Below are 13,252 nucleotides of genomic sequence, written 5' to 3'. Positions count from 1 at the left end.
TTTAAGAAACAGCCACACCTCATCATTTTGGTTGTCAATATTACAGCTATGAGATTTTTAGTTCTAGAGCTAGAGCTCCGGGAAAAATTAACTATTGACAGTGGGGAATAGGAAGCCATAAACAGCTCTGGGGAAGGAGGAGCATGGTGCTGGTTGAGAGAAGGTATAGGAAAAGAAGATTTTTCTTCCTCTTTGCAAACGCTTTGTAATGTGTTCTGTTAATCCAGGCGACGACTCTCTCTCTGTAATGGAAGTCCTCGGGGGGAGTTCAGGCTTGTGTTAATTGCCTTGGTGCTCAGCCAAATTCACTGAGGTTTAGAGAGGATAAATTCTTAGTAGTAATTCCCGGGGGCTCAGACCTCCTCGTGGAGGGGACCCACCTGGAACACTTTTCCCAGGGTCCTCTGCAAATTAATATTCCTGGAACGGGCTTGCGGGCCAAGAACCAGTGCTCAGAGAAAAACCCTTCCTGGCTGCCACGTGTCCGTCCCCCCCCCCTCCAAATGACGCAAGCCCACGCACCCAAAGCTGCTCAGTGGTCCTCGAGGGGCAGGGAAAGGGAGCACAGGGGCCACTGGATGTGCAGAACCCATCCCTGAGCATCTCAGGTGACAGGCAAATACGGTTCACCTCTCCTGCCTTGGCTGCGAGGGACACAGCTACAGAGAAACTGTACCACACAGCATTTGCCTCCACTTTGTTCTTTGAGTGGCAGCTATTCCCTATCCCCAGTTAATTTGGAGTTAGAAGAGTCTGAGAGGATGAAAAGTGCTTAAAGGGGCAGCTTGCTATAGGTCACCTGATTTTTTTTTTTTTTAGAATTTTTTTTTTTCAGAAATTGCCTGTCCAGATGATGAATTCAGCTGGGTATTTATTGCTAACTTTAATAAGGCATCTAGACCTAGCAAGGTAATCTTACTTATTACAGCATGTCATGTTACAACTTATCATCATAATACTGTAACAAAATGTCAGTGCTGAAGGAATTTTAAGAGCAGCTTTTTAATGGATGGAGAGGGTTGTTCCCTTGGAGTTGGAATGACGCCACCAAAAAAATTGGAGCCAGCAGCAGTTTCTATAGTGCAAGGTCAAAATTCTTGTCAGCAGCTTCTGCAGAGCCCCCTTCCCTTCTTATTACCAACTACACGTGGCTACAAGGAGGCAATATGGCACACTTGCCTTATGCTGAATTTACCCTGTGGGCATGTGTGTGCATTAAAACTCGGTGCAAACAGAAAGGGCTGCTGGGCAAAACACTTGCCGTGCTCAATTAAACTTCTGCTTGATCTGAGGTTTAAATTCCTTTGGTAATAAGACTTCAGTACAAATCGACAGAAGGAGTCTGCCACTCTGCTGTAGACATGACGACACATCTGGGACATGCTCGTGAAAGACAGAACTGGGGAACAACAACTATTTCTGCAGCATTCCCTAGGTGGTTGGCATTTCTAGTTGTTATCTGTCCACTTGCACGCTTTATTCACTTCTTTCCTCTAGTGATTTCTGAGCTTTTATGACAGTTATGTTTAGTAGGTGAAAACAAAATATGTCATTAAGACCAGGCGCGTGGTTCTTTCATCAAAATTGTTCTTTCATAAAAATGTGTCACTAGAACAGTTTGCAACAGTTTAAAAAGATGAACAAAATGAAACAATGCTAAGCCATAGTGCTACCAACCTCACAAATGTGGGGGAGAAAAATCTTTACTAGGGAAGAAGCCCAAAAAGGCTAAAAGGTATGTGATCAGGAACAAGGGTATGAATATTAAAGATCCGACTGCCAGGGGCTTGGACTGATGCTGCTCCTGCCGCTGTTCCTACTTAAAACGTGCAAACAAGACAAAGGAAGAAACCTCACAGCGAACTGCTGAGGTCTGAGGGAGCAGACCCTGCGGCGGTGCTGTGGCAGCCTGGGCGTTTTAGTCGAGCGCGTGGCTGTGCCCTCTGCCTGCAACAGACAATTCACCTGCTTTGTACCTTTCCCACAAAACAGCGGAGGATGGGGACTGTACGGCAGCAACGCTGGCTGAGTTAGCAAGCCCTCACTTCTTAGGCAGCAGATTGGGCATGGGTAGCTTTGCTTTTGATCTGTTCCAGCTGTTCATCTAATGGCATCAAGCTTTGGGTTGGATTCCTGTACACGTTTACCTTTCACTGTACAGGGAAATAGAAAGCCTGGTAAAACGCTCTTTCTAGCCTTTGCACAGAGTGTGAGTCCCGTGAAACATCTGCAATGCAGCTTCGCATCTTTCAGGCAGTGCTAGGAGGGGATGTGAGACCACCCCTGCCATTGTGGTCAGGAACGTGTTTTAAAAATACTGTTACTGCTTTTTGAGCTCCTGCAGGCCACAGCAGCATCCTCCCCTTGGTGACCAAGCACTCTGCTGAGACTAAGGCATGAGATTTTTAAGCATGAAAGCAAGCAGTCCAGCTCTCTGAGTGTAACCTTCCCATGTCTATTGAGAGCCTTGAAAGCTTGTGATCACATAGGTAAAAAGACTAAGCCACCTACAAATGTAAAGGAAGGGACTGGTGCTGCTTCACAAGCATGTGAGTTTTTAGGGGGCTTTCTCCACCTCTGGAGATAGGAAATACATTGGGTGAAATAAAGTTTATCTGCAATAACAAGGGTGGATTGTTGGCTATGTATGTTGGGGCATCTGTAAACATTTACACCAGCTGCAAAACTGAATGTATCTGAAACGACTGTTTTAAGAGTAAATGACTTTCAAATGGGAGGAAAACCAAAACCAAACTATGCTGCTTTGCTTGTCCTTCCCTGCCAATGCAAGATTGTTTTCTGCACTATACATCATTTTGCAAGTGCTTGTCTCTATTTAGTTTAAATGCCTCAAGTGACAATCTCCCTTTACAGAAAAAGTTTATTTCCCAGTTTTATGCTTTTTTCAGTTGGAATTGTCACATGCAATCAGCAATTGTTTTAACTTTGCTTTCTTTGTAATGGCTGCAGAAGCCATTACATTTACAGGGAGCAGGGTGAGACCGGTGCTAGGCTCTTCATCCTTCACTGTTCAAAAGCTCTGTCAGTGATGAAGACTGAATCTCCTTTTGTCTTGTTTCAAAATGTTACCACCAAAGTGGTTCCCTTCACTCTCTGTGGACATACACCCTGTAACACTGATGATTTCTTTTAAAGATTTCTTTTAAGACTTGTTTCATACTCTACTTTTGAAAATGGTGCCGAGGAAAAGGCAAACAACTGTGCAGCAGGAAGAAAGTTACAGTAGTGTCATAATAGGATCAAAGTTGCTCCTCACCTTACGTGTTAATCTTCTTTTTATCTCTCGTTTTTCCTCCTGCTCCTCTTGCTCATTCCGGGCTGTAAAAGATTTACAAGGATCTCAGACGGTGGACTCATCAGGCATGCACAGTATGCAACAAAATAAGCCTCTCCATCAGTATATGAATGTTTCAGGACCTCTCTGATGCACAGCACGTCCCTCTGGGGCTGGTGAACTTCCTCGCTCCGTCGCTACTGCGCCTTTTCACACACTTCATATAACATCTATGGCCTCCTTCCTTGCCCTGTGTTGGCACCTCTTCATGAGTGTCACATTCTAGAAGGGCCAGGCAGCGAGCCAGCTCCTCAGAAACCATGACCTCCCTGCCCACAGGCCTGGCGACCTCAAGGGGCTCAGTTACAATACGGTCAGATTCTGCCAGGCTGCAAGGTCAACAACGGTTGGAAAAGAAACACATGCATTTTTTTTCCATCTAGACAATAATTTCTCACAGCTACTCTTTGGAGAGAATGGGGGAAAAAAAGAAATCAGAATAGGGATGCCAGGCAAAATCTGCAGCTCGCTATGAGCTGAGCAGGGTAAGGAGAGGGTGTCCTTCCATCATGAGCCTTCACTGCATCCCACTGGAGCATAAAGGCACATCCCAGGGCAATTCACTTTCAACACTAAGCCAAAAGATCATGCTACAAGCTCTTACCAGGGCAAGCCTCAACCATTATCCCTCAAGAGGACAATAACATCTGAGTACGCTAACTCTTCTTTAACTTAGGAGCAGGCTGTCCTGCTGGTCTTGGCACTGAACTTCACTGAACGCCCAGGTTTCCAGGTACTCAGCACCTCGATCAGTTGGGGTCCACTTCCACCGCTTCGTTGGCAGCTGAACTGCCCCTCACTCCAATCACACCCGCACGTAACGGATGAGAGCAAACACAACTCAGCTCTTCCAGCAAGTCCCCTGTGCCCCTGCTACGATCCGGCTGTCACCCAGGAATAACTCTCTGCAGGGGAGATTATGGACCTCAAAGGCCAGTCTGGGATGGGTGGCTTGATTTAAATTGTCCAACTTTGGACTGAATTAAACCCAAGGGGCAATCCCATGTTCCTCTCTGATCCTATGGGAGAAGCGGACACCTCTGGCAGAGCAGCAGTAACAAACTGGCAGCTGTAACCTCTTCAGCCATGGGAGCACAGGTCAGCAGTCCCACCAGCTGAGTGGGACAAGCCAAAATTAATAGAACCAGGTCCTAATCCAATGGAAGTCTGCCCGTGGTGGAGGAGATGTAACGTTTCAAACCAATGCATTCAAAATTGGGGTTTTCCCCACAGAGAAATAAGACCTAAGCTCCAGAGACCACAGGAGCCCCTGAGCAGGTGAGGAGGGCTAGGCTGGACACCAAGGTTGCTTGCTGCTCTGGACAGCAGAGCCGACAGGTCTGCCACAACTGCTCCCTGACTTCAGTGGGACTGGGAAATCTCAACGAAAGTGAGATAGACTGTGTTTTACAACACGCTTCTGATCTTTAAAATAGCATTTAACCAAAAATACTGCTTACATTTTCAGGAGAAAGGAAAATCATACCGGAGTAAAAAGAACAGAAGACAGCAGGGAGTCACAAATGGCTTTTTAAATGATAACTGGAATACCAACACTGATAAATATATTTTTCCTCTTTCAATGGCTCCTGTCCCTACTGGGCTGGATTCTCTTCTAGTAATTGCTCCTCTAGCAATTTCACTCTTCCCTCTGTGTCTCAAATTTGGAGGAGCTGGTCCTGCAAATGCCTGCTTTCAGAACCAGAGCCACTAATAAATGCTTGCAAGATTAAGCCAGACAGACACAGTGCTAAATAGAGCCCACACAGAGTCACGGTAGAGCTGCGAGCACATAAAATTTAGTTATGGTCATTCAATTTTGTGCTTGGCACACCATTTCTCTGTTTTGTCCTCACTTCTCAGCCTGGCCACCCACCTTCAGGGACACCCTGGCAGGCTGAAGACCTCGGTCAGGTAAAAAATGAGAATTAGGAATGCATTCTTCTCTGAAAACAGAAAGTGACTTTTTTAGCTATTTCTTTAATTAAGTCATGCCAATCTTGTCAAGCTACAAAACTGTTGCTTTATTTTATCTTAACTGTTCAGGAGATGCTCTGTTTCTCTAGACCTGTGTGTGTGAGGGTGGGTGGCTGCGTGCTGGTGCGATTTTCAGACCCGATTTCTGTGCCAGTGTGAAATGTCCCCCAGCACAGACCGAGACCCTCAAGGGCTACCTAAGCATCGTTTCTGTGAGGAATTTATGCAGCCCTGAATGTGCCAGGCTGATAACTAAACGACTAGTATCCACCTGAGAAGTGGCACAGGGGTGGTGCGTGAGAGGGATTGGTAAACTTGGCCAGCAAGTATTAACTGCAACAAGTCTTCACACTAACCTTGCAGGTCTGGACTCTCATTACTCTCATTGACTTAAGTAAGAGCCAGTAAATTGGGTACACTTCAGCGAAGGACCCTTCAAGCACCAGTGTCCCCCTTCTCCATTTCTTTGCTGTGGCTGCTGTAATGCTGCTGTTGGCACCAGCAAGGAGTGGAACTTGTGCAATGGATGCTTTGCCCTTGTAATTCAATAAAGATGACCATCTCATAATTATTGCAGCAGCACAGAGCTAGGCAGCGATCATTTCATGTATAAAGGCTGGCTGTCCAACCACATTCTGCCTCGCTTCTTCCCATCAGGATGAGCAATAATGCGGTTACACATGTAACAGGAACATCATGGTACCAGACATGACATTTGCATCAAGGAAATTTCAGCTTTAATTGCAGAGGAAATCCTATTTAGTTTGCTTGGGAGCTTGCTGGGTTTTCTTGTGTGTGTGCACTATGAACAGGGCTTTTGCAAATTGCTTGACCTGCTTATGCAGAGAATTTACACTCTTCATTATTGCTTCCTATGTTTCTTTTTCTCTAGGCTCCACCATATTTATTATAATTGTCCTTCTCAGAAGTCTAGGGAAAGGACACAAAGTGATGTACAAACCAGACACTATTTATATTTACTTGTTTAAGGGTGGAGCATTTTTATGTTTCCTTTTTTTTCGTAATTATGCAACTATTTTAATTTTTTGTTCCTTTCCCGCTGTGCTTCACCAAAAGTTGGGATGCTTTGGAAATACCACATTACTTTTTCCTGTAATTATGAAGTTGTTTGTCTACCGAGACACACATGTTTTGGAGCAGATCTGTGCTTAGGAACCAAGCTACAAAAATTCCAGTTAGGAAATACAATATAGTTCTGGATTCAGGGTAATATTTTCAAACACATCCATGTCATTTAAGAGCCTTTATTCAATTCCAAAAGAAACTAATGTGACCCAGGGGATAATTCCTCTGAAATGTAAGACATCTTTGGGTCACTACGTGACTGCTGGGCTCAGCAACGTGAACTTTAGGAGTCTCTGCAAGGCACCCGGCACGGGAGATGCTGCCTCCCCGCTGATGCTGGTTCAAACGTTGCTGCCAAAGCAGCTGCCCAAGACCTCCACCTCCTGCAGCCACCCTCACCAGTGCCAGGACGGTGTTTACTGGTCACGCACCCGTGCCAGGTGGTGCGTGACACATGTTTGTTCGTAAATCCTGGGATGACAACACGAGCTGCCCAGAGAATTGGCCTCTGTCCCTCCTTGCCTGAGCCTGGCATCAGTCATGGTGCACGTTCCCTGCCCTCCAGCTGCTCTGCTACCCCCCTGTCAGTCACACCTGGATGGATGTGCCACCTAGTTCCCCATGGTCTGCCCCTGATTTCCCGCAGAACCTGGGAGAACCTCCTGCAGGAGTTGGGAGCAGGCGGTAGGAGCACAGCTATCACAAGGGGCTGGCACCAGACAAACGGCTTTGCTGGCAGCCCCGGGCTGGCCCATGCCACGCTGCTGCGGCTCTGCTGTCCTGTCTTTTCTCCTCTTTGCACTGACAGTGGTGTCTCTCTCTGTCTTTGTCTGCCATGTGTAATAACATGGACAGATGAAAAAACCCTGCTGAGTGTTAACACTGTCATTAACTTGCAAGGAATCTGATTCTGAAGGATTCGATCAATCAGTTCTGCTAATTTTCAGAGAATTAATCTTCTGTTACTGTGTTTTTATGATCATGTACAATGCAGTTATTTGAACAACAAGGAGAAGGCAAATTACAGACCTACCTAAGGAGACATTATCTACAAGGTACCATATAGGAATACTTTTTTCTCTAGTGGTTTTTTTTTTTTTTTTTTTTTTTTATTTCTCTGGAATGATGCATTTACTAACTTAAAAAGGGAAGAACTTGTTTCTTCTGATTTCTGTTTCAAAAGTAACAACAATTATATAAACAGCTTTTTTTTTTTTAAATATTCAAACCACTTCAATGTGAATAAAGAAACTGTCATCTTTTCCCTATTCATTCATTCATGAGATTACGAGATTCGTGCTAGGCTCAGTTGTACTGCTCTTGAAGCTGGTGGCAATGTATCTACTAACTTCACTCAGATCAGGGTGGCTAAATGGCATTTTGTCCCTGTAAAATAATACATTTTGAGGATCTACCAGCAAATTTTTGGCTGATTTAAAGAAAGAATTTCAGGGGAACATTTCAAGGGAATAATCCCCAGTCACATTTTTGTTGTTTTTTTTTTAACTGAATAAAGGCTCCACCTAGTCTAGATTGTTGTGGAGATTTTTAGGAAAACTAACGAAGCCATGCCCTAAAGTCTTTACTAACTTATAATGGGATGCTCATTCGTGTAAGAGCCACATGAAGGCTTTTCAGAATGACCAACCCTCTGTTTGGAACAGGATTTGCAATAGAGATTCAACATCTGGTTTTTTTTTTCCCATGGATTGTTCAGTCTTGTGAATTTACTGACTCTGATTTTAAAGAATTGTTTCTGCAGCTCTAGATGTTACTACAGACTTGCACGCTTGCTTGCATTTATGATGCACTATATTATTATTAATTATTATTAATGATGCACATACGGAATAGTTGATGTTTTATAAAAAAACACCCAACATCCATCTAACCTAACCCAAACTAGCCAGCTTCAGGTTAAATGTCAGCGGTATCAGGACTTACGTTTCAGTATGTTCCTCTGCTCCAACTCTTCAGCAGTTGGCCTCTGGCTCAGTCGTCTGCGAAAAAAGTCCAAGATCAGTTTTTGGACCATATCACATTCTCCTCAGTTCTCTGTCTTAAAGAGTTATTTTGGGGTGTGAAAGGCAGAGCAGAAAGCACTGACACTGCTCCATTATGTACTTGCTACGCCCGGACCATGCGTGACACAGACCATGCTTCGCTTTCGCAGTTTCCTCTGTTTTCGACTCACGAAAGACAAAATACGTTATGTCATCTTAGGCATGACTCTCCCACCCCTACCCCAGGCAGAGCTGCTGAAAGCTAAGCTACACAGATGTCTCCACTTAATTTCCTTCCTCCCATGCCTGCTTCCTGACTCGCACAAGCATTTCTAGCCGAGACCCAGCTAACCCTCTCACTGCCCTCTCGCCAGCCTCCCGACTGCGCCCCGTTTGTCCAAACAGCGTTTGAACACACAGACAGTCCACAAAAAACAAGGGATGGCTTGGCAGCGCAGAGGGCAGAACAATAGCAGCCCTCCTCCTCCTCCTCCGCACCCTCGCTTCCCTCCTCCTCCTCTCGTGGCTTTTATTAAATCTTACGCTGAAGGATCAGCGTGACTCGCTAGTCAACCTGTACGTAACAGGGTCACAAACCCCACAATCTAATTACAGATGGGGACCCCGAGCACAGAAATGGTTTGAATATTCAGAATACAAAGCAAGGGAGAGAAGCACAAAGGGGTCTTTGGAAAACAAAGTAAACCAGGGAGATGACATCAGAAGTCAGCACTGTTGGGCCTCTTCATGCTCCCCTCCGAGTCAATGGGAGTTTTGTCAATGGTGGCAGCGACAGGACAGAGCCTCCTCTTCCTTCAGATGTGGTCATTCACAGACGTTCCCAACTTGGGGGCCCCAGCCTCTGCCAGTTGGACCACCAGTTCCCCTGCGAGGTACTGGTAGCAAACGTGACGTCAACGCCGGCTGCACGGCTTCGTCTTCTGCAGTGGCTGCTTCCCCTGACCCGGGGCACAGGAGCTCCCTGACACCGGGCTGGCTCTGCGAGGCCGGGTGAGAGCTGTCTGACAATGGCTCCGCACAGCACAGGGGCTGAGCACAGCTGTGCATACATCCCCGGCCTTCTCCAGAGCCAGGAGCTCACGTGTTTGCCCGGTCAGCGCCCCTGCCCCTCGTATCGCGCACGGTGCACAGCGCTGAAGCACGTGGGGTGGGTAGCATCCTCTACACCAGCTGTACCGGCACCTGATTTTACACAGCCTGAAGATTTCCACCAGCAGAGGTGATACCAGCTGTATGTCCTTTGGGGCCATGTGGGAGAGGAGGATAGAGAACATCTCACCATTACTGATGGGAGATAAAGAGAGAGGAGGACAGAGAATGTCTGACCATCACTGATGGGAGATAAGAGAGAGGAGGACAGAGAATGTCTGAAGAGAGATGTATGAGAGGAGGATGGAGAACGTCTGATCTGACAGGAGATGAGAGAACAGCTGGGTATTGCGAAGGAAAGTAAGAAAGATAAACATGGTTATCTAGTAGTCAAAAGGTGTTTGCATGCTTGGAGTGATATATAGCTATGTAACTGCATGAAAGGTTTCTGCCCTGAGCCTGGTGGTCATGCAGCTGGAATTTGTATCCGGGCTCAGAGATATAAATATGGGCTTCTCTGTACAATAAGGGGTCTCTGGTTGCACCACAGCTGCAGCCCGTGCCTTCATATGTGCCAGAGGGCCACTTTACACCATGAAAACCAGGCACCAGAACATGGCCCTGTTGCAGTGGAGAATTTGGAGTCATTAGCTTTGTCTCTTTCCCGTGGCAGACTGAACATTTATCTCATTGGAAAAGCATTGAAAGGGACAGAAACTCATCCTTAATTCAGACACAAAGAATGTCTGCAAAGTACCCTGAAGACAGAAAGCGCTCTCCAGGTGCTTGCTATTGCCATCTTTAAGATACAGTAACTGTTGCTAGTGGGACACTTCACCTAAGGACTAGGAAGCAATTAAAATTACTTTATCTCTAGCAGCACATGAGAATGAAAAAGTTGCCACTCTTAGACCCACCATGCGTGTCTGCAGGAACTGAGTTCTACAATGTTTTGAAACCACTGCACCATGATGCTTTTCAAGAGGATGCATCAGAGGGATGGTAAGGATGGACTCCAGCCATCCAGTGTGCAGCTGCTTCTACAGAAGCAAGCATCACACAACAAGTAAAAGGAGAAATTAGTCTGTAGAGAATGCTCTGGAAAAGGTCTTCCCCTTTCCAAGAAAACAGGGATTGAAGGACTCAGCTAACAGTTCTGTGAAGCACAGTTCACACAGGAGTGTTGCTAGCAAAAGGCAGAAGTTTTATCTATCTACATAGGTGATTTACAAAAAGGACCAAGTCTTCTATGAGTTTACTGGGGTACCTGCCATGAAGCAGGTGCATTTAAACACAGCTTTCACCCCACTGTGTCACTGCTTCCACAAAAGGGGACAGAGATTTATACCAAGTATGCCCTCGGAATTACATGCACCTTCTACTTCTCTGCTGCTCAGAGACCTATAGACTGGGGGACTCTTCCCCATACTGCCTGGTAGGGCCCCCAGTGAAATCCAGCCAAGAATACTTGTGTTTCCTATTAAAAGTCAAACTATTTTATAGGTCCCACTATTCACCCTTCCCAGGCTGCAGAGGGCTCCTGCCTAAATGATGACCACCGTTTTCAAGCGATGCACTTACATGGCAGAAAAAAAATTGACAATTTTGATAGATTCGGCCTGGAGACCTGAAAGCTATCTGCATTTGTGGGTCGTTGATTGCTTCTGGACTCTTCCAAACACAAGTATTTTTGATAGCAAGACTTAGGCAGTAAGAAAAGATAAAGTACCCTTGAGGTAGAACAAAATCATGACCCATCCTTACAGTGAAGCACAGCTGGGGGATGAAGGTGATGCACAGAAGGTGGCTGCCAGTACCCGTGTCTGCTTTCGTCTCCATGAACTGCTGTCACATCCCCCATTTGCATCATCCCTCTGGACTGACCGAGCCTGCCCCTGCTCCCTCATTGCAAGCCCCTCCTTGATGAGGTCCTCAAACCGACCCAGCCCCTTCCCTTCCAAGCTCTCACAATTATCTTTTTTCTTGGTCTCCTGCTCTTTTCATTTCATTTCTTCTCTTGCTGCTAGAGTGACTTCTGCCCCAAACTACCTTTGGGCTTTACAAACAACTCCACCGGCTCCTCCGAACAGAGTCAGTGTAGTTCATTTGTCTTGCCTCTTAAGTTCCAAGTTTGTCAGATATTGAACAGATGTTAATGTTACTATCTTTGAAAATCCTGATACTAGTTACAGATCCTGTAAATCAAGAAATGTAAGCAGCTATTGCTCTGTTACTATGGCTGCAAAGATACAAGTTTTTTCACACCAAATTTCAGTACACCAGCGCCAGTGCACTGCTCTGATCTTGGCAAACACCAGGCATGATACCTCCCCTCTTCTACCTTCCCTCCTGTGCTGCCTAGAATAAAAAAAATATTAATGAAGCCCACCTAGCCTGCAGAGGTTGATTTCAGTGGTTTGATTGCTGGATTGCTGCTGTGCCTTATTTCATTTAACATCACAGGGGCTGCATGAGGCTGTCAAGAGGCCAGAGGTCAGGAAACAAGTGTCTCATTAGCAGCACAGTCAGAATAAACAGGAGAAAACGGAGGTGAGGAAGGAGCCTGGTGCAACAGCAATGAACAGATCTGCTCATGAAAACTGTAAGAATTGAGTGGGATACAGGGTTCCGCTGTTGATCAGAAAGGTAAGTCTGGCTGTTCCGTGGAGCTGTACAAGCACAGGTGTCTAATCCAGGAATGGGCAAGTCAGGCTTAAAAAGTAACAGCCTTTAACAAGCATTTTCTGTATCTAAAAGCTCTTGTGTGAACACGCTTGACCTTCACTGTCCCATTCATGAAGTTTTGCAATAAGCTTCAGGCATTCAAGGGGATAGAAAGATCTGTTTTTTGTAATTTGTTCTTTGCAATGTATTGCCTTGTTTATACTTCATGTTTTTGCAGTATTGTTAACAGCAGTTTTGCAAATACACCAACAAAGGTTTTACTACAAAGAAAACCTTCCTAAGATTTATGTTGACAAGAAGAAAGCTTTGCTAGAATTTTAGTGAGAAAAATAATATCCAAATGAGATTGTCAGTGAAAAATAAAACAGTTTGCTCACACTTACAAAGATAAACTTGACAGCAAACCAATTTTATAACTTAATTCCCTGCCTGATCAAAATGCAACACACTCTGTGTGCTAGAACTATACAACAAGAGCTGAGCAGCTCTTTGTAAGGATATTGTCTGGTGGCTTTTTTTTGTTTGTTTGTGCTGGGTTTTTTGTTTATTTTGATTTGGGTTTCTGAATTTGCTCTAGGCTGGGCTAGGCAAGTCATGGTGGATGAGTAAGAGTTTGGGGGCAGGAGGGACAATCATGCAAAATCAATTGCTGTAGACCTAAAATATTGGCTGGTGGGGATGTAATCTCTTCAGGGAGCCAGAGGAAAGAAAGGCAGCGTTTTCACTGATGGAAGCTGCTGTTTGGAGCCTGCTGGGCAAACTGAGAACTCCGAATGGGAAGTTTCTGCTCCACGTGGCAGTGTCCTGCAGGAGCAAAGAAAAACTGGCTGTACATCTCCCCAGGCAATACACAACACTTAAATGAAGAGCCCACCCAGTAATGTTTACTGTGCTCTGCAGTGTGGCGGTAGCCGGGGGCTCTCAGGACAGTGGCCAGCTAGCTGTGGGGCTGAAGGTCAGGGCTCTCAGGACAGTGGCCAGCTAGCTGCGGGGCTGAAGGTCAGGGCTCTCAGGACAGTGGCCAGCTAGCTGCGGG

The 13,252-nt window shown here is 45.7% G+C and overlaps 1 protein-coding gene across 2 annotated transcripts in view; it reads right to left on the bottom strand.

Annotated features, from left to right (window-relative positions):
• The window catches only part of PHACTR1 (phosphatase and actin regulator 1), a 301,149-nt gene that overhangs the window by 13,611 nt on the left and 274,286 nt on the right, over window positions 1-13,252 (bottom strand). For both annotated transcript variants that reach the window (XM_055798198.1, XM_055798197.1), the window contains exons 9-10: window positions 8,363-8,418; window positions 3,278-3,339 (exon numbers count right to left, since the gene is read on the bottom strand). In XM_055798198.1, coding sequence (XP_055654173.1) covers window positions 3,278-3,339; window positions 8,363-8,418 — 118 coding nt within the window. The remainder of the gene's footprint in view (window positions 1-3,277; window positions 3,340-8,362; window positions 8,419-13,252) is intronic.

The sequence above is a fragment of the Falco peregrinus genome, chromosome 3 (assembly GCF_023634155.1).
Source record: "Falco peregrinus isolate bFalPer1 chromosome 3, bFalPer1.pri, whole genome shotgun sequence".
In the NCBI taxonomy this organism is placed as follows: domain Eukaryota; kingdom Metazoa; phylum Chordata; class Aves; order Falconiformes; family Falconidae; genus Falco; species Falco peregrinus.
This window is presented reverse-complemented; position numbering and strand designations above follow the sequence as displayed.